We start from the raw sequence: 21,280 nt of genomic DNA, 5'->3' as shown, positions 1-21,280 counted from the left end.
ATTACCTGCTCATTATGGGTCATTTTCATTTACGGGGAAGTAAGGAAAATACGAAATAACGAAAAAATTTAATTCCAAATATTGCGTACAAGCGCTGTCGTAACAAAAGAGACTAATTGACATAGTATTTACTAACTACCCGCCCCGGCTTCGCACGGGTAGATAAAGAAAATATATGTATTTTTTTTTAATAAAATACAACCCATATTACTGGCTGACAATGTAGCTTTATATAGGTGGAAATTATTAAAATTGGTTAAGTATTTTTTATGTTTATTATTCAGAAACAAAAAATCTAACTAGCGAGCTGCCCCAACTTCTCACGGCTGCAAGTTGAACATGGAACCCTTACGTATAAAACATCGAAATGATTGTGAAGCCTACATCAATATTATCCATTCCCTAGTTGAAACAAAAAGACATGGACAGTAACTTTGTTTTCTCAAACATGCTTGGAAATGTGAGCATTATTTTGACAATCTTTTTCGAGATAAATCAAAATTGCCGTACTGGCCAGATGTATGCGGGCAGCGGCCGGCAAAGGTTGTATGAAAATCCATATCTGTCGTGTTTTGCGGCCAGATATATTACTATGTAAACTCATATCTGTCCTGTAATTTAAAAATGGAATGACCTTTTACTTCGAAACATGGCTACCAAGGACGTAACTAATAAAAAGTTTTATTTAAATTTCGAACTGCAACTAGAAAGCTGTTTATTGAAAAAAAAAACAAAGGAACATTATGGCGCGTGAAAAATTATTATTGTTCGTTATTCATCATTGAATTTAAAAAGTAAAATTGTGTTTTTGATTTCCGCGCATTGTTTGAGAAAAGTACTATACAAGCCTTGGCCACAACTAGGCATTGATGGACTCACGTATGTGTGCCTCGGCTACGCCTCGGTCCACATTTGTACGTTCGTCCATCAATGCCTCAGTTGCTGGCCGCTGCAGTAATGTAGGTGCTATTAATACTGTTTATAAATAAAATAATAATGTGCATTACTAATGCAATTTTTTTTTATTGTGAGTTATTTTTAACAATTATAAACCGATTTTAATAACTTTTGAAATAAACTTCACATGCGATTATGGGTTCTAAATTCAAATATTTCTCTCAATTAACGTAACTATTTTTCGCAGAGCTACTACATCTACATGTTTTTGTCAACATTTTGAGCAATTAGTTTATATATATATATATATATATAAATATATATATATACACACATATATACATTTACAAGTTCTATCTTGGCATGTACCACTAGAATGTGATATTATTTATTGAACAAAACAAATCCAAAAGGAAACATTTACGATTTACTTACCAAATATAAAATATCTGTTATTACAGATGTCTACAGGTACGAACTATATGCACTCTTTTCATGGAATACATGGAAAATTTAATTTACACTACACTGTTGTTATACTATATGATTACATACTATACAAATACGTTATGTTATTTACTAATACTATTAATAGATGGTCAATTGATTGTTGTTGACGTTATTACAAATAGAAATAGCTTTATTTTGTTTGAAAAAATGGTATAAAAGATGGTATATAATATTTAAATATTGTTCACATTTTTCACCAGGATCTGGCGTACAAAATTTATTTAATTGTGCCACTATACTATGCTAACACAATTTTACTTAAATCGTCATATTATATAAATGTTAATATATTTACGTATTAATAATAAATTATACAGGTTACAAATTACAATTATTTTACAAATTACATTAATTGAGTCACATATTTAAGCAGTAAAATATTCAAAATATTCATTAACCGAGTAAAAGCATTTTTCTATCAGCCATCTTTTTAGTTTTTTTTTTTTTTTTTAATATATTCAAGGGTAGTGTTTTTATTTCGTCCGTTAATTTATTATAAATGCTTATTGTCATACAGTAGGCATTTCTGCTATACAAAGTTAATAATAATTCAATTACTAAATGTTAATATAATATTTTAATAAATACAATACAATGTTAATAATATATTGCCACGTAAATGCTAACTAGATTATTGGAATGTCAATTGTTTTAATTATGAATTTAAGTATTGCAATTGATTCGATCACATATTGGTTTCATTATTTTTGTATTTATAATTTTTGGAAAAGGCAATAACGAATAGACTGGCTGTCATTCATTCCTGCTTTAATTTTTGCCGAGGGAACACGTATTAAACACACGTATCCAAGATTAAAAATATGTTTTATTTCTAATTATAGTCAGTAAATAATCATCCAGCTATTACTTTTATAAATATTTTTTCCAAACGTTTCGTCCTTCTAGTGCCAAGACTCAGCAGCCCCCCGGTCCCGGCCACCGTCCCGTAATCCAGACAGAGTGGTTACAAACGCGCGTTGTTCGCACACAAAGGTGGATGTAGGTGGAAATGAGATTCGCACCCTTCGTCTACACGCCCTTTTGATTTTAAATTTTAGTTTTAACTAAAGATCCGTCTAGAAGTTTGATAATACTCGTATCTCTGTGAATACAAACATTATTTTACATTTAGAACTAACAAAATTTTTCATCGCACCTCCCACCAAACTGTTTATAATTACTCCTCTCCATCCAAAGGTTGCCTGGAAAAGATCGCTCTTAGCGATAAGGTCGCCCATTGTTTTCTCATTGTGATTATTTCTTGTAATTATTTATATTTTATAATAAGTTTACTATTGTAATCTTTTGGAGGAAACAATAAAGAGTATCTATCTATCTATCTATATCTTCTTTGGAAAATACACTTTATATCCTGAGCAGATAAAAAAATTGCAGCGAATTAAAAAACAAGGGTGAGAACAAAATATCATGGGAAAGACGTAGTGTCACAGGCTTTTCTGCCTTAAAAAAGCCTCTCTTTCAATAATAATAAATAAAATCTTTCTTATAGTTTTATAACTACCATATTGTGGAATTCTGAGCCGATAATATGTTTTGCAATCTATAGAATTTACCTCTGCTTTAGTCATAAATAAGTCGTATACCCGAAGGAAAATGTTGCTTTTGGTTGTGGAACAAAAAAAATATTTGTTGCAATGAAAAATCTTCTTTATTGTAGATACACGAGTCCACAATATATTATATATTCAAATATGTTTAATATGACGTGTCTACCATATATAACATTCTTTATAGGAATTAGTATGTTTGTCACGAATGAAGCTGCTTGTATTATTTAGTCCCACTTCTAAGATGCAGCACAGCAGCGCCCCCTAGACAGCCGCCCCGTAATCCAGACAAAGAGTGCGCTGTTCGCGCACAAACACACAAACGAGGGATACCGACAGAAATACGATTTGTTCCCTTCGTGTACACGCCCTTCCGATTTTAAATTTTGTTTATTTTTCAACAACGGGGAGAAAGCTTTATGAACTTATCAAAAATATGGCAAATATTGTAACATAGATTTTTTATTTCAGTGAAATGTATTTTGTTTAATTGTTTTTTTGAACACATATCCGGTTGGGGGCCTGGTTATCTGTAGTACAGGTTTTAATCTATTTCGGACACCAACTCCTCACAGCAGAGTTCCGTATTATTTTAATTTTATTTTATCCTAAATACCTCATGTGTAAATTTAAGTTGTTTTTTAGGAGACATATATAAATATATTATTATAGATTTTATAAACATATTTCAAAATTTTCGACCAATGTATTACTGAAAAACATACCTACAGAATATCAGCTATTGAAATATTTTGTTTTTTTTAAGTAAATTAATAAACGTGTACTTTAAAATTTTATGTAAGTTTATGGGTTGTGAAAAAATCACTAAAGCACTCAAAAGGCTGAATAAATTTAAGTGAAATTTGGCTAATTTAAGAATATTTTTATTCAAGTAAACTTAATTACAAGCATTTTTAATAGTCTTTTAAATTTCACAGGATTCATGTGATTTCGAAAATTCATAAATCAGCCATATCCTAAATTAATATACGAGTACAGGATATGTTTCATAATTTAAGCATATAAAGTCACGGTATTAGATCCATGGCATATACTGATTTAATATACAAATATTTTGTGCAGTAGGTGCAAACAGTCTTGATCTCCCATATATAGGGCTGCTATCCGTCCGGAATTCCCCGGATTGGTCCTAGTTTGAAAGGGTTCCGGGGGCCGTCCGACAGGGGTTTCTGGTTCTTTTGTTGACAGGGGAAATCCAATTTTTTTATAGGTAGGCTATCAATTGAAATAAATCTTAGTTACTAATTCATCCACAATAACCTTGTTTTTATATATCATTGTTTTTATTTGTGTTACAAAAAATATTTTTTTTAAGAAGTGTCCGAATAAAAAACCATATTTCGCCCAAATGTCCGGTATTTTTGCCGTGTTTATCCGGTGTCGGCAATTAAGGTGATGGCAGCCCTACCCATATAGTCCGTTAAATTAGCAGAGTCCAAAAATAGCCACAATTCAAAGCAGAGAACTTCCTATGAACTTCCTCATCTTGAATTATTCATAATTTCTTTCATTTTCATTTAAATGCCGGTTGAATTCTCTTAAATTGTGCTGATAAAGATGTGCTTTCCCCCCAAACGGAGCGGCGGCTGTCGTCAGCCTCACAATTTGCATAATACACAGCTCCGCAGCCGTGCAGCCGTGGCCATCAGTATTCATGGTCGCCATCCACTCGGAAAATGCATACAATTACCGTTGATTGGTCTCTGTATCTCACTAAGTCTACTAATCTAATAATTTTATAAAGTAGCCATGTCTCGCGGCTTTGCTCGCATGAATTTGGATAAAAAATATCCTGTGTGTTAATGTTATCCCGTGTGTAAGATAAATCCGATCAGTACTTAACGGACTAACATACAGGTTTTTTTTTATACAACTTAGAATGGCAAACAAGCTGACGGCCCACCTGATGGAAAGTGGTAACCGTCGCCTATAGACTTGAGCAGTACCATGGACATAACAGAGTATACTGTTTCGCCCGTGATACCCCCCGTGCGTTGCCATTCCTGAGGACTCATGTGTTATTCCTCTGTACCCTGTTAATTCACGCCATATCCCCCCCTTTAAACCGAAACACGGCCATGCAAACAACTGCTTTACGGTTGAAACACGAATGGGACAGAGGTAGCCAAGCAAACGACCTTTGTACAAAGTCTCCGGTAAAATCAACTAACTGCAAATATCAAATTTGTTAACATTATTACATCTAATAGGAATACGAATGCTTGGAGGTTTGTTAAATGCCACTAAATCACTGATGTGAATAGGATTTGATATTTGGGGCAGCTATATTTAAATCATCATTTCAGCCATTATCCGTCCACTGCTGGACATAAGCCTCCCCCATAGACTGCCATTCCTTATGGCTCCACTGACTCCCTGCAATGTATTTCAGGTCCTCACTCTATCTAGTGGACAGCGTATCCCGTTAGCGTAGGCGAGATTACCATTCCATTTTCACCATCTAGAGGAAGATCGTCCTATACTGCGTTTGATCGATGTGGTCGCCACTCAAGAACGTTTCTTCCTCATCGGTTGTCGGTTCTTCGAGCTATGTGATCAGCCTATAGCCTTACTTCAGATTGCTTATCCTTCGACTAATTTCCAGTGACTAACTTATAACTGACAAAATTAACAAAAAAAACTATCTTGTATACTAAATACAAATATAAGAATACTAAATAGAAAAGAAAGAAAAAGAAAAGAAGAAATACAAATATATTTCCATGGATACTTACCGCAACATTTTTGTTACTATGAGAAATACTCAACCAAAGACAATCTCATTCAGGACAATTCCATTTGGAAATAAAAACTTATAACTTATGAAACAGTACACTGTCACATTTATTTTACTGCATTATAGAAATGAACTCGGAATTGTTCCATAACTTCATGGTCTCATAAAGACTAGGGAATGTTACTGTGAAACAAGATTTATCTACTCCAATCTTAGATATTGAATTTAGCGGCCAAAATACTAAAAGTTATACCAAATGTTTACTTTGATTATGCTTTTTCTGCGTAAAAATTTTAATAACATAAGTATAATTTAATGCATGATTTGGATACCAGTGAGAGATGATAGGTGTAGACGAAAACAAGTCGGTCCATCTTGACGAATTCATAAAGAATAAACTACGTTGGTTTCCAGGGAGAACCGCGTAAAAGTCATCCTGACTGTACTGTACTGATGTACTCTACATTGCTAGCCAATAGAGCCGCTATCCCAATAACTAACAATCCTTTCTCCCCTCCTGGACCAATACCCTGATACCAGGAACTTTGCTGAATAGTAAAACACCCCTCTTGCATTACAAATCCTGAGAAATCTTTTAAATTTTCGAACCTCTTGTTAGGTCACCTCCAAAATGTTTAAAATTAAAGCCATATAAACATCAAATTAGCAGGAACACATTAATATTATTTTATTAAATGCTCAATTAAATATACTAACTAGACATGACTGAACTTCCCTTCCCCTATTGGGGGGTTTTTGCTAGTAGTGGCTACGCTAGGCGGGCGGGTTGACAACCACAGTTGGGCTTTTATGAGGAACGCTGCTACCAATCCCTCCACCATTAAGTAGCCTCTTACGACACCCAAGGCTTGGAGTGGCATAAGGAACAGTCCATTCTATACCGGGACCACACGAGCTATTACCTAGTATTTGGTATTATTATTGACCCGTGATTTTGTTTTTGAAATATACTGATTAACTGAATAGAAAATAACCTACAAATATATTCTTTCAGCGATGTAGCTAGACCCAAATTTAAGGAAGGACAAAAAAACTTTTTGGTAGGGCAGAAGCCATAGCTTTGAAAAAGCTAATATCTAATTTTCTTGGTGCCTTTTATTTTAACGTAGGGAATTGGGCCTTTTAAAGTAGGGCAATGGGCCTCAATACTCTAGCTACGGCTATGTATTATTTTCAATTCCAAATACTTTTACCAAAATATTATGCTGATAATACGTCAAGCCGTCGTTATGTAACAAACGTACTTTCACATTTATTATTAGTAAGGATTGGATACAATTTTATAAACCCATTTACAAAAAGATGAAAGCGTTGGGACGACTTCCAATTAACCCGTCTGATGCCGCGGCTTTCCGTTAGCCGCTAAGCGTTGGGTCGAGGAGATAACCGTCCCCCTATCCCATCCCCTGGTCCACCACGTCCCACCCATGTCCCGTTGGCACCGCTCCCCGCCCAATAAACATCTACTCCCGATTTCTAGACAGGAAAGTGTCATTCGTTACAGCCAATTCTATATTGCAGCCAGCTAGACAGTTCTTAAAATAAACTGAAATACTTTTGATATTTTATACATACATACATATCTGTTACGCCTGTCTCCCATTAGGGTAGGTCCAGAAACAATGGAACGCCAAATGCTTCGATTCAAACAAACCTCTTTCGCTTCTTCCACATTAATCAATCTTTTCATACGCGATTACGGGTACTTTTAATTTGGCCCTTCTTCAGCTCGTCGCCTATTTGGTCGACATACGTCCGTCTAGGGCGGCCCTTACTGACATCTCCATTCATTCTTGCTCGATAAATCTCTTTCGTAATTCTTCTTTCATCCATCCTCTCCAAATGGCCAAACCAACGCAATTTTATATGACATAAGTATTTACGATAGTACGACCGGAATAGAAGTGAATGCGGAAATGACTGAGAATAGAGAAGAATAAAAGAGAAAAACATGTTACGCCGACCCCAAATAATAATTGGGATAAGGGTAGGAAGATGATGATGATGATGATATGACAGAAGTATTTAATTAAAAAAAAACTCCTGAAGTACAGTTCTAAAACTGCTCGAACAAATTTTACTAATTGAAAAAAAATGAATCAGAATCGTTATTGGTGAATTACTCATGAAAAAACTTGTAAATTAGTTGAAAATGACCTCTTTTACACGACCGTCTAAAAAGGAAATGTAATATTTTCATAGTACTTGTGTGTATGCGATTTCTTAAAGAAGCAGGTTCTCGATTCGGTTATAATATTTTTAATGTTTGTTCTCTCATAACTCCGTCATTTATAAACCGATTTGGGAAAATCTTTTTTTATCTGAAAAGACATACTTACAAGTTGGTCGCACAGTGGTTTTATCAAAATCGGTACAGTAGATAGATAGATACTCTTAATCGTTTCCTCCATAAGGTTATAATAGTAAAGAGGGAGACATTGTACTAAAATCGTTTGCTTGAGCACCTCTGCTCCATTTGTGTTCATGTCTACGGTTACCACTTTCTATCAAATGGGCCGTCAACTTGTTTTCCATTCTACTTTGTAAAGAAACTCCAAATATCACATTACTCGATCGAGTACGACGGATATAACTTCCTTCAGAATTATCTCTGTTTTCTAGTAGCGTACTCGCGGAGACGCGGCCCGCTCGTGGGAGGGTGAGTAGGTACTATAATATATCAGGCAGCGATTGCTATCTGCCCTCCGTAGATAGATCTAAATGTGCACAGTTCTATAGATATCCACGGGGAAGTCGACCTGGTTGGGTATATTGCTAGCAATGAGGCCCCTAATCTTCATTATCTATATTATAGTAATCCTTTCCCCCCGTGAACGTGAGTTTGTTACCCCTTGACTGGAACAATCGTTATTAAATTTGGTATACACGTTATGAACATATCCTGATCATACAGAAAAAAACTGGTAATTATATACGAGTAAATATGTTATACTGTGTCACTCTGGCGATTGCGAGGTCATTCACTTGACCGTTCACCTCGTTTCACTTCAACAAAAGACCAACCCCATTTTCTTTTTATGGCATTTTTCCGCAGGGGAAGTGTTGTATTCGGTAGTCGCGGTGGCCATGGTAAATAAAGGGTTAGCGCAATGGGGCGACGAGGGTGACGGGGGACACTCTCGTAGTAATTGTTATATTACGCACACGTTAAATATTTAATGAAGATTTATAGGTACGCTACCTGGCCTGGCAAACGGTCCGACGGGCAATAGAATCCTCTGGAATCACCCATCAAACTATCCTAATTCTAAAATCCGGGATAACAATACACGTTTTGAGAATTCATTAAAATCTTTACAGAGAGTAATATAAACGAGGATCGATTTTTGTATACTGGTGCCACGCCCTGACTTCACGTGTAGAGAGAATAAAATACGGCCCATGTTGATCGTTGGTAATATAAGAATGAGTTTATCAGAGGAAATATTAAAATAGAGCTTGTTATAAAAAAAAGTAAGAAGTAACGGACTATCCTGATATGGACGCGTGATGCGCGGAGATGTTGAGCATGTTTTAAGTATTAAGTATAAATGTGGATGGATATAAGAGCAGAGGAAGACCTAAAAAGATACGGATAGACTATTTAAAAGATGATTTGACCAGAATAAAAGTGAATGCACAAATCCGAATGCTTCATGTCTATAGGCAACGGTTACCATTTTCCATAATCCGTAATCTTGTTTAAAGGTTTGTGCGCTACCTTTCTAAGTTGTATAAAATAAATTACTGTGAATAGATGAAAGAGAAGAATATGTAATTGAGAAAAGGATAGAAAGATGGTGATGATTAATCGTTGATAATGTAGCTATCTGTAGATGCATATAGATTTTTTAAATCCATTACAATAAAAAAACAAACATTTCCTCTATATAATATCTTTAGAAGACAAGCTTCCTTATTGTATAAGACGATTTACTTGATCCACGAGAGTCTGTCTCGATCCAGCCTATCGTTGATTATGATAGACAATTCTCGAAGGCACGTCGTTGGCGGAATGCCAAAAGTTGTAGGGGAGTTAAGAAAGTTTTGTCGCAACTTCATCTTACACTCGACGTGGCGGATTAGGGAAGTCATTAATTTAGATTATTGCAGCCGACACTTAGTATTCTTTATGTATGGCGTATTTAAAATCATTTTCTAGGAGGGGGGAGCATGGCTCATACCTACCCCCTTATATACTTTTATAGGATTTAAGAGATTTCTAATAGAAGGCAACTTACCAAATATTTTTATGCCTATGTTACACTATTATGTTGGAAACTAAACCAATTTTCATAATTATTTTTTAATTGATAGAGTTTACACCCATATTGGTTCCAAGTTCCATTTTATGACGATTAAAGCTGTGGTATTTCATTGTAAATACACGTTCAAGATTCAATTTTTTCCAATATCAATTCCGCGACACATCTGTTCATTTGTTATTGTATTTAGGAATGTAGTTTTTTTTCCCATTCGTGTTTCAACCGTAAAGCAATTGAGTTTGTATGGCTGTGTTTCGGTTTGAAGGGTGGGATATGGCGTGAATTTACAGGGTACAGAGGACTAACACCTGAGTCCTCAGGAATGGCAACGCATGGGGGGTATCATGGGCGAAACAGTATACTCTGTTATGTCCATGGTACTGCTCATGTCTATAGGCGACGGTTACCACTTTCCATCAAGTGAGCCGTCAGCTTGTTTGCCATTCTAAGTTGTATAAAAAAAAATTGTTGAATAAAATTCACTTATTGTCTCAAGTGTGTAAAGCTTTTGCAATTTTCGTCAACACACACCTGACTTCAGTTCCGAATAATATTTACATGTTGTAAACGTTAAGTTGCTGAGTAGACCCTCGCTAAAGTAAAGGGCGCAAATTCTCAATAAGCAATACTTATAGAGCAAGGAAGAGGAGGGTCGAGAAACAAGCCCAGAGGGACGCCGGCATTTCATTTCCCCCGCATATGGGACACTTGGTGATTTTATAGGGAGTAATGCGTCTCTCAGATGGGGGATGTTTTATGGAAATGTCTCTGAATTATAACTTGACTTGCTATGTAATGAATTTGAACCCAAAATATTGCTGTATATTCGTACTGTAGGTATATACAGGCGCGGATTAAACCCTAAAAAAGGTTGTGGTTACAGCCCCCGAAAATCGGCCAAATGCGAGTCGATCGATCAATATAGTGCATTCAAAAGAAGATGTTTACAAAATAAATGATGCCCTGACGAAAACCTTGTACAGTGTATAGTTCCACGTAAGCAAAGCCGCGTGACAGATAGTAGTAAATTAATAAACCTGTAAAATGTTATTTTGTACGCTCACGAAAATTACAAAACTTTTTTAGAATAGAATAGAATAGAATAGAATAGAAATCATTTATTCAAATAAACTTACATTCAAGCACTTTTGAAAAGTCATTACATTTTTTTTAATTTACCGCTCGTTCGGAAAGCTGTCTCATCACAAGAAGAACGAGCAAGAAACTTGCGTGATGCTCTTTTAAATATTTTTATTATTACTTTACATTTTTAAGTTTAATTGTGTGAATACAAACCACCAATTAGCACTAATTCAATTAAATACTCAAAAAGAAAAAAATATTGAATACATAACCAACTGGTTAAACAATTAATAAGAGGAAATCAGTCATAGTGATTAGAGCAGACCAGTCCCTACAAGCAGCACCCGTTCACGAGTATGACGGATGAGCCAGCCATCACTGCGCTCGACCATATTTTAGAGCCCAATGACCCGGCCCACCACGCCGCCACAAGTCTGGACATTTTAGTGAGCATGACTACTCAAAATACTAGACCACGTCAAAGCTACTCACAATTGCCATCTGATAGTTATAGTTTTCACATTTTACATAAGAATGCATGCGGCAATTAATACAAAAAACCGCTACGCTTTCATATTTCTAAAATTAATCAATTAAATCAAGAAAGCAATGAGAAAATAAAATTATAACGTTGTATGCTAATAAACTAATTATTTACTTGATATGTTGTCATACCACTGAAGTGACAAACAAGCATACGGCCCACCTGGTAATAAACTTGGGCCGCGAATCACCTATCGTCCCCTTAAGGCGTCTGTATAACGATATTGTAAAAACCAAGCCTGAACTTGATATTCACAACGATAGTCACTCTGTGTTCATGGCTTAATTAAAATGTTGATGTACCTCCCCATTGCATTATATTTATTTATAATTTATAATAATTTGTTCACAATTTTTATTATTTACTTAAATTGTTAATATCTTTGTTCATTTAATGACATTTAATAATTTAATTCCATTTTAATGTTTATCAAACACAAAGCATGCTGTGGTCGCCTATAAATGTAAGAACAGTTAGATCTAATCTACCAGTGTATTGTATTGAAATGTTTAGCTGTATCTTGTGTTGGTAATCCTATAAATAAATAAATATACTTTTAAATTATAGATACTTAGAATAGCAAATAAGCTGACGACCCGCCTACTGGAAAATGATAACCGTCGCCTATAGACGTGGACAGTAGCATGCATATAACAGAGTATACTGCGTCACCTATGATACCTTTCATGCGTTGCCATTCCTGAGGACTGAGGTGTTGTGCCTCTGTACCCTATAATTTTATTGCCAAATCTAGAGCCCTATTGACGTGAATATTTCTTCGCCAGTTGACATGTGGAGTTCGGTGGAGAACGGGTCGGAAGGACCGCGGGCGGCGCCGTGTTCCCGCGGGAAGCACTCGGCCACATTGCTCGGCGGCTACGTATATGTACTGGGAGGTCGCGGCGCCGGTGGCTCCGTCCCTCTGCGGGACTTCTGGAGGTACTGTTTAGGTAAGTTGCAATATCATTTAGGGAAATGTCGAATTTGGTTCCACTGAATTCAATTGCCAGATGTAATTTGCGATCCCATTAGTTTTATTAAAATTAAGTACCTGTATGACAAATTAATAATAAATGTGGTAGTTCATCTACGTATATTGCTTACCCTATGAACTCATTACAGAAATAGTAGCTAATCTTTATCTTTTATTTATTTATATATTACTTATATTTTATATTATTTACATTTCATATATCTCTTTAGTTTTATATTCCTTTATATTTATGTATGTATTACTTATTTTGTATTACATTATTAGTTGTTATTTTCTTTACCTATCCCAATAATGTAGTACCGCGTTCGTAATTCGCTGTTCATCCCAGGAGTTGACTGGTAGAGAACGCTACTAGCATTAAGTCTGTCTTTTGTATCATATTTTATTTTGGTCAATAAAGTTATTTAAATAATTATATTAATAGTCAAATCAAGCATTTTCACAAGCGTTCGCATATGTAATAGATTAGCTATTTCCACCAGCTTTGCCTGCGTAAATCGTACACATACATAGTATCCTATATGCTAAGTTCAGTTTTACAAATCTCATTCAAACCCATTGAGTAGTTTTTGCGTGATAAAGTAACTAGATGTTTTTTTATACAACTTAGAATGGCAAACAAGCTGACGGCCCACCTGATGGAAAGTGGTAACCGTCGCCTATAGACATGAGCAGTACCATAGACATAACAGAGTAACTAGATAGATAGATATATAATTTATTTGCATAACTTACAGCACACAAATAACAACAGATATAGAGAGACATACACAGTAAAAAGAAGTAAAAGAATGCATATGCAAAAAAAAAGGAAAAAAATAAAATAAACCATTTTTTTTCCTTTCATGCGTATGCCATAATAACACAAAACTAACATCCATCCGTCCATCCGTCTATCCATCGTTTCAAACTTTTATAACATAAAAAATCAAATAGATAATATCACGCGCCGTCAAGGAAATAATACTCTCTCTATTCAAAAGGGGTTCCCTTGAGAATACCATAGTCTTGTAATATTTTTTTTTCTCTTAAATCCTTATAATATAATAAGGTATTCATTTATTTATTTATTCAACTTAGAATGACAAACAAGCTGACGGCCCACCTGATGGAAAGTGGTAACCTAAAAACCTGTTCAAAATTAACCTTTTTATATATTGACAATTGTAGTTTTTTAAAAAAAAGAATATTTATAAACAATTGAAAAAAAAACAAAAAATACATATATAATACTTCAAGTCAACAGACGGCAATTTTATTTACAATTAATATAATATAAATAATAACAAGAACCAGCATATTTTATAAACATAAAAAGTAGTCCTTCGAGCCGGATGATGTTATTTTGTGTAACGGATGTGCACACGCACTGGACCTGGCTATAACAGTGCTTGCTGAACCAGGACAAAACCTAAAATAATTTTATTGAAAACATGAACATAACAACATACAGCCGCAACTCACAATTTGATACATGCTCTGGATCTACAAAGTTCTATATGTACAGTACTGCAATGACTTTAGATACTTTTCATGTAACCAAGGCTGTCCTCACATATTACTCCTCTCACGTTGGATATGACTGCTATATGTTCGTGACACCGAATTCCATGCATCTGTTAGAAGAAAAGGCAGTTTATTATTTATAATATTTAATATATATATAAAATAATATGTGGGGTACTACGTAATACTAACTTTAAATATATGTATATAATATTCTTTGCCATATAAAGGTTGTAAGTCTCTTGGTAATAAATAGAAATAAAGCACAAGTTCACTTAGTTCATTTAGTCTAGATCATATTAAATCATATATTTACTTATTTGATCTTGTATTTGATATATAACAAATAATATAACATAAATACCCAACTTCTGTTAGTCCATTGACACTTATTTAAATATAGCTTCTTTAGGACTTCCATTAACAATAATTGTGATATATTTTATATAATGACCACGTGGTTCACTATACTTGTTCACTCTCGATACGTCAGGGAGCTCCGCTCTGTTCAACGGTTGAACAAGAAGTGTCTCCCCACCCAAATAACAATCTTTTATATCTACAGGGCGGAATTCGAGTGAACAAGTCAGTGAGACCGCGTGTTCTTACAATTTCATTACTTTTTATTTAAGTATCATGATAATAAATAATTATAAAATAAATTAAAATATAAATAAAAATGGGTAAAAAAACTTTTAAGTTAAACGGTTTTATTTTATGTGCACTGAAAACTACAAAATAAATAAATAGTTACTTACCTATCAACCTACGTAGGTGATCTCGGTCATTAATATCTCTGATGGTAGTGGTTGTCATAACATGAACCATGTCAGCGGCCGAAAGGCAGTTCATGAGAGAACACTAATACCAGGGTTTGCTTGGTAGGTAAACTAAGCAGCCCACACTATAACAAGTAGGTATTTTGACCTTCTAGTTCAGAAATATTTTAGTACTAGGCAGAATAGCTTTTAGGCATATTAGACTAAAATAAAAACGTGGGGCCCATTAACTATTTCTGTATTATTTTATATTATACTAAGTGTGGATTGCATCGACTTATTATAATCGTCATCATCATCATCCTAGCGGTTTATCCCGGTCGCATCCGAAACCTCATAGCTCCGGAGTCCAGGGTCCGCTGAATCGACTTACTATAATCGTAACTGGAGGTTTTGACCATCAATAACCAGCCGTTACGGCTTCACCAGCGAACGCCGAGCTCATGATCTACCAAAGTATAAGATATGCTCTGCTATAGGTATGATTTCAGAGGGGCCTCACGTTTTTATTTTAGTCTAATATGCCTAAAAGCTATTCTGCCTAGTACTAAAATATTTCTGACCTAGAAGGTCAAAATACCTACTTGTTATAGTGTGGGCTGCTTAGTTTACCTACCAAGCAAACCCTGGTATTAGTGTTCTCTCATGAACTGCCTTTCGGCCGCTGACATGGTTCATGTTATGACAACCACTACCATCAGAGATATTAATGACCGAGATCACCTACGTAGGTTGATAGGTAAGTAACTATTTATTTATTTTGTAGTTTTCAGTGCACATAAAATAAAACCGTTTAACTTAAAAGTTTTTTTACCGATTTTTATTTTCTTGTTTTTAGTATTTAGTGAAATTGTTTACCTGTTTGTCTAGTGTCTGAGTGTCTAGTGTCTGAGTGTCTGAGTGTCTGAGTGTCTAGTGTCGAGTGTCTGAGTGTCTAGTGTCTGAGTGTCTGAGTGTCTAGTGTCGAGTGTCTGAGTGTCTAGTGTCGAGTGTCTAGTGTCTAGTGTCTAGTGTCTAGTGTCGAGTGTCTAGTGTCTAGTGTCTGAGTGTCTGAGTGTCTAGTGTCGAGTGTCTGAGTGTCTGTCTAGTGTCTGAGTGTCTGAGTGTCAGAGTGTCTCGTGTCAAGTGTCTGAGTGTCAAGTGTCTGAGTGTCTAGTGTCTGAGTGTCTTGTATCCGAGTGTCTAGTGTCTGAGTGTCTAGTGTCTGAGTGTCTTGTGTCTAAGTGTCGAGTGTCAGAGTGTCTGTCGTGTCTGTCGGTGTCTGTCGAGTGTCAAGTGTCTGAGAGTCTAGTGTCTGAGTGTCTTGTCGATCCGAGTGTCTAGTGTCGAGTTTCGAGTGTCTAGTGTCTGAGTGTCAAGTGTCGAGTGTCTAGTGTCTGAGTGTTGAGTGTCGGAGTGTCTAGTGTTTAGTGTCTGAGTGTCGAGTATCGAGTGTCGAGTGTCGAGTGTCGAGTGTCGAGTGTCGAGTGTCGAGTGTCGAGTGTCGAGTGTTGAGTGTCAGTGTCGAGTGTCGAGTGTCGAGTGTCGAGTGTCGAGTATCTGAGTGTCTAGTGTCTGGTGTTTAGTGTCTGAGTGTCGAGTGTCTAGTGTCTGAGTTTCTAGTGTCAGAGTATCTAGTGTCGAGTGTCTGAGTGTCTAGTGTCTAGTGTTTAGTAACTGAGTGTCGAGTGTCGAGTGTCGAGTGTCTAGTGTCTGAGTGTCGAGTGTCTGAGTGTCTAGTGTCTAGTGTCTAGTGTTTAATGTCTGAGTGTCGAGTATCGAGTGTCGAGTGTCGTCGAGTGTCGATTATCTGAGTGTCTAGTGTCTGGTCTAGTTTAGTGTCTGAGTGTCGAGTGTCTGAGTGTCTTGTATCCGAGTGTCCAGTGTCTGAGTGTCTAGTGTCTAGGTGTCTAGTGTTTAGTAACTGAGTGTCTTGTATCCGAGTGTCTAGTGTCTGTGTGTTTTGCTGTATTTTTGCTGTAGGGTCTGTGTGTCTGAGTGTCTAGTGTCTGAGGGTCTAGCGTCTGAGTGTCTAGTGTCCGAGTGTCTAGTGTCCGAGTGTCTAGTGTCTGGGTGTCTCAGTGTAGTCCTATTATTTGATACCCATATTGTGGTGGTTGTGGAAAAATATGTACCTAGTCCGCCATATTGGAACGGCGTCCATCTTGAATTTTAAATTTTGACATAATCGTCGTATTTTACTAGTGTAGCCCTTTCATTTGATACCCATATTGCGGGGGTTAAGGAAAAATATGTAATCCGCCATTTTGTATCGGCGGCCATCTTAGATTTATAATATTATTGATTTTATTATATTGTATTGTCATCTAAATTAAATGTGTGTACCAAATTTCAGATCAATCTGACAACGGGAAGGTGCTTAAATTCCAATTTCTAATTTTGACCCAAATAAATAAATACCGTACAGGTCGAGCTAAATAAAACCGTTTAATTAGTGTTCTATATATATTACAAGAATAATTTATTACCAAATTTGGTATAATAACAATTTTAACGTTATATTATATTTAAAGTAGTTAAACTGATTTTTATTAATAAATGTAGGTACACATTTTAACACAAGATGTTTAATTAAATTAATATAATTTAAAATAAATATCTAACACGTCCATATATAGGGGGAAAGGGATTGTTAGTAATGGAGACTGAGAATCCCATTGCTAGCAATATACCCAACCAGGTCGACGCTGTTCTCCCTGGAAACTATCATGGTTAATTCCTGATGAATTCATCATGATGGGCTAACTGGCCTGTTTTCATTCTCATCGATCACCCTTCACTTGTGCTCCGCCAGCGTATCCCATTAACGCAGGCGGGGTTACCATACCATTTTCATCCATAAAAAAGAAATGAATATACATATATAGAGATGATGATTCAAAAAACGTGCCACAATAATAATTTAAACAGATCTGTGTATCGTGTCCGCCGCGAGATATGCACTCCACACATTCAGCATTCCTTTAACGAGCATTCACGGCTCGCTCGGCTGTCTCGCTGTAATTAGGTCGAGCGTATGCTGACACAAGTGCCTTTATTACTGGTCCATTAGCATTTTATCGTGTAAAGAGTCGACAGTCTTCCATATCGTACCTACTGTATTATGTTAGCTTTCTGTACCTGCATTCAAAATTCTGCATGGATCGTCGTCCATTTTGAATATTAATTCAAAGTATGACGTGATATGAAGTGAAATAACTGTGTAGGAACACATAATTATTGTTTATACTGCTGTAGTGACAAACAAGCACACGACCCGTCTGACAATACAACAACTCTGGGAACGTCATAAGCGCATTGCACCATACTATAATACCATAGTTCCAGCCCCATTGCACTATACCCAATACGGCAATAATATGGCAATATACCCTGTCAGATCGACCTCCACGCGGTTTCTCCTGAAATCCATCTTTGTTAATTCTTTATAAATTCCTCCTCACCTCTCATGTCTCACTGGTACCTCGCCAGCGTACACCGACAAAGCAGACGGAGTTATCATTCCATTATCACCTATTAAAAAAACTTTAGTTCCGTTAATTTCGTTAGTAGAATAAGAACACGTGAAGTTATTATAGTATCACTAGTTCTCTTAAGAGATGAAAGATGAAGATGAAAGGAGAAATATGATACATGAGGTAGAAGTGAAGATAGTAAGCCTAATGTGAATAATTCACCAGCTAACCATGACAGTTTCCAAGAAGAAGTGCAAGGAGGTAACCTGACCTTCCTCCCTGATCAACCCTAGTTCATTCTGCAATTTCCAGGGTAGTGTTTAAAGGCAACGACTACCACTTTCAATAAGATCGACCGTCAATTACATCGGGCATAATAAAAATCTTAAAACTTTTCCAGCAAGCGGTGTATGGGAGCGTATAGAGGCGCGCGGAGAGGCCCCGCCGGCTCTGCAGGAGCACAGTGCCAGCGCGCACGGCCAGCGACTGTATGTGTTTGGTGGAGAAGCAGGTGCCTTGTCCAGCGAGACACCGCTCTGGATATATGATACGGAGGTTAATAATTTTTTTCCAAAATTTTACCGAATTTATCATGGAAAGTACTCTGAGGAATTATTCGGATTGATACCTGCTGCGGATTTTCACCATTGTACAATCCGCCACAAACTAAAGTTCCATCCCAGCCATCTGAATGAGTAGCGGTCTTCCAACATGCGTTTTTAAGGCACTTTCATCCACGCACAATCACTTTCTAGAATACACTTCCAGCGACAATATTTCCGAACCGATACGACATCATAACCTTCAAGAAAAGAGCATATCCCTTTTTAAAAGGCCGGCAGCACCTGCAGTGCCTCTGGTGTTGCGGGTGATCATTGGCGGTGGTAGTCACTTACCATCAGGTGAGCCGATTGCTCGTTTATTCCCTATGTTATAAAAAAATTAAAGAACAAATCACACTCCAAGTGGACATCTGAGAAAGACCACTTAAAAAGATAACTCTGCTACCAATTCGCTTGTTCAACGTGGTAATATAAGTTGGTTGATATTCTTCTCTGAAGAAGAGGAGTCCTTCCCCTTGCAATACGACGTCCTTTTGCTAAAATGTTGTAAAAATCAACTTAAAATATAACTTATTCATGTATTCACGGGCACTAAATGATACAGACCACCATACGACCGCCATCAGGGCACGAATCTCTCCATAAGGGCAGGATATTAGTTTACTATTTCACGCTGGCCCACGGTTTAAGTCTGTAAAGATTTTTCCATCTTTGACATTAGAATCTAATTAAGCTTAGTTAGTTTCTTTGCTTGCCTTCTATGACATTCTATAGTTGAAATGTAGTGGTAACATTTAAGATTTTTAGTCACCACACATAGAAAAAACACACGATAGAACTTCAAAAATTATTACAACTGACAGTCTTTCTATGTTTTATAATCCCTACAGTATACCTTAATTTTTTCATAACATCTTGTTCCAGATTCGAGTATGGCGCAAGCTGGCAGGCCAGCCGACGTACACGACAACACTGCGACGACGCGGCTCGAAGGACGCGCGCGGCGCGTGCGCTGGCCCCCGCGGCCGCCGCGGCCACTCGGCCCACACGCTCAAGGACTGCCTGCTTATATACGGGGGGTACAAAGACTTGAGAGGGTCTACAAATGAGCTCTGGGCTTTTCATTACGGTAAGGATTTCACATAAATTTATATGAAATTTTGTCATTAGATTTAGTTAGGTTAGCATTAGTGTTTTGTTTTACTTAATTCTATATTTACCGCACACTGTATCACTTTAACTATGTTTTGTTTGCGATCATGACCATCATCAGCATTTCTTTGTCCAGTGCTGATTATAGTCCTACCCATCCATCGTGGAGGTGGTTTACCTTTCTAATCTCAGTGAAATCACCTCCGAATATTCGGGACCTGAGATGCATTTAAACAGTTCACACACTGACTGCGACGCTCTCCACGCACTTACCTCTGTGACAGAGGATGGGAATCGCGATGGAGCGCGATCAGGGTGTGAAGTGTTCTAAGGTTATATCCCCATTTTTTCTTGAAAATGCAAATTGAAGTAATGTTGAGTGTTGCGTGCGTGCGTGCGTGCGTGCGTGCGTGCGTGTGCAGAGTCGGAGTCGTGGCAGGCGGTGCGCACGGCGGGCGCGGGCCCGGCGCGGCACCGCCACGCGGCCGCGCTGCACCGCGCGCGCCTCTACGTGCACGGCGGACAGTGCGACCTGCGCGACTGCGCCGACCTCTGGCACTACGACACCAGTAACCTCCTCGCACTTATACATATTTTGTTTTATACCACAGAGGTGGCATACAAGTATACAGCCCGTCTGATTATGATCTGACCTATTGCTAGCAATACACCCTATCAGGTCGACCTCCACACGATTCTTCCTGGAAACCATTATGATTAGTTGTAATGAAATTCGTCACAATGGGCTAATTGACCTGCTTTCATCGTAACCTATCATCCCTCACTGGTGCCCCACCAGCGTAAATGAAATAGTAGTCCCGACTGCCTACCTGCTTGGTATACGCTGTCAGGGCATCAGTGGATAGAAATACGTGAGGATGAACTTCTGGTCATTGAGCGTATTGTGATAAATTCATCAGTAACTAGCTACGATAGTTTTCAGAGGAACTACGTTACAGGCGAATCTTATAGAATATTTTGCTAGCAATGGAAGCAGTATTTTCCATTACTAACGATCTCTTCCTTCCTACTAATACCTATTCATTGACTCCTTGCAACTTACAAAAATCATTGCTAAATTTAGTAGAAATCGCGTCTAATTTGTGGACATGATTCTAAAAACTTTTATTCTTCTTGCGCTAATTTAAGCTCTTGTGAGCATCTATAGATTCTGTAATGTTTTCT

General features: G+C 36.9%; 1 protein-coding gene across 3 annotated transcripts in view; it reads left to right on the top strand.

The window, feature by feature from the left end:
• Positions 1-21,280, top strand: part of LOC113520736 (rab9 effector protein with kelch motifs-like) — a 39,193-nt gene that overhangs the window by 16,473 nt on the left and 1,440 nt on the right. For all 3 annotated transcript variants that reach the window (XM_052897323.1, XM_052897324.1, XM_052897325.1), the window contains exons 2-5: positions 12,432-12,596; positions 18,781-18,935; positions 19,868-20,072; positions 20,518-20,664. In XM_052897323.1, coding sequence (XP_052753283.1) covers positions 12,432-12,596; positions 18,781-18,935; positions 19,868-20,072; positions 20,518-20,664 — 672 coding nt within the window. The remainder of the gene's footprint in view (positions 1-12,431; positions 12,597-18,780; positions 18,936-19,867; positions 20,073-20,517; positions 20,665-21,280) is intronic.

This window comes from Galleria mellonella, unplaced genomic scaffold (assembly GCF_026898425.1).
Source record: "Galleria mellonella isolate WM207_F2 unplaced genomic scaffold, CSIRO_AGI_GalMel_v1 utg36, whole genome shotgun sequence".
Taxonomy (NCBI): Eukaryota; Metazoa; Arthropoda; class Insecta; order Lepidoptera; family Pyralidae; genus Galleria; species Galleria mellonella.
Note: the sequence above shows the minus strand (reverse complement) of the source record. Positions and strands in the feature narration are given on the sequence as shown.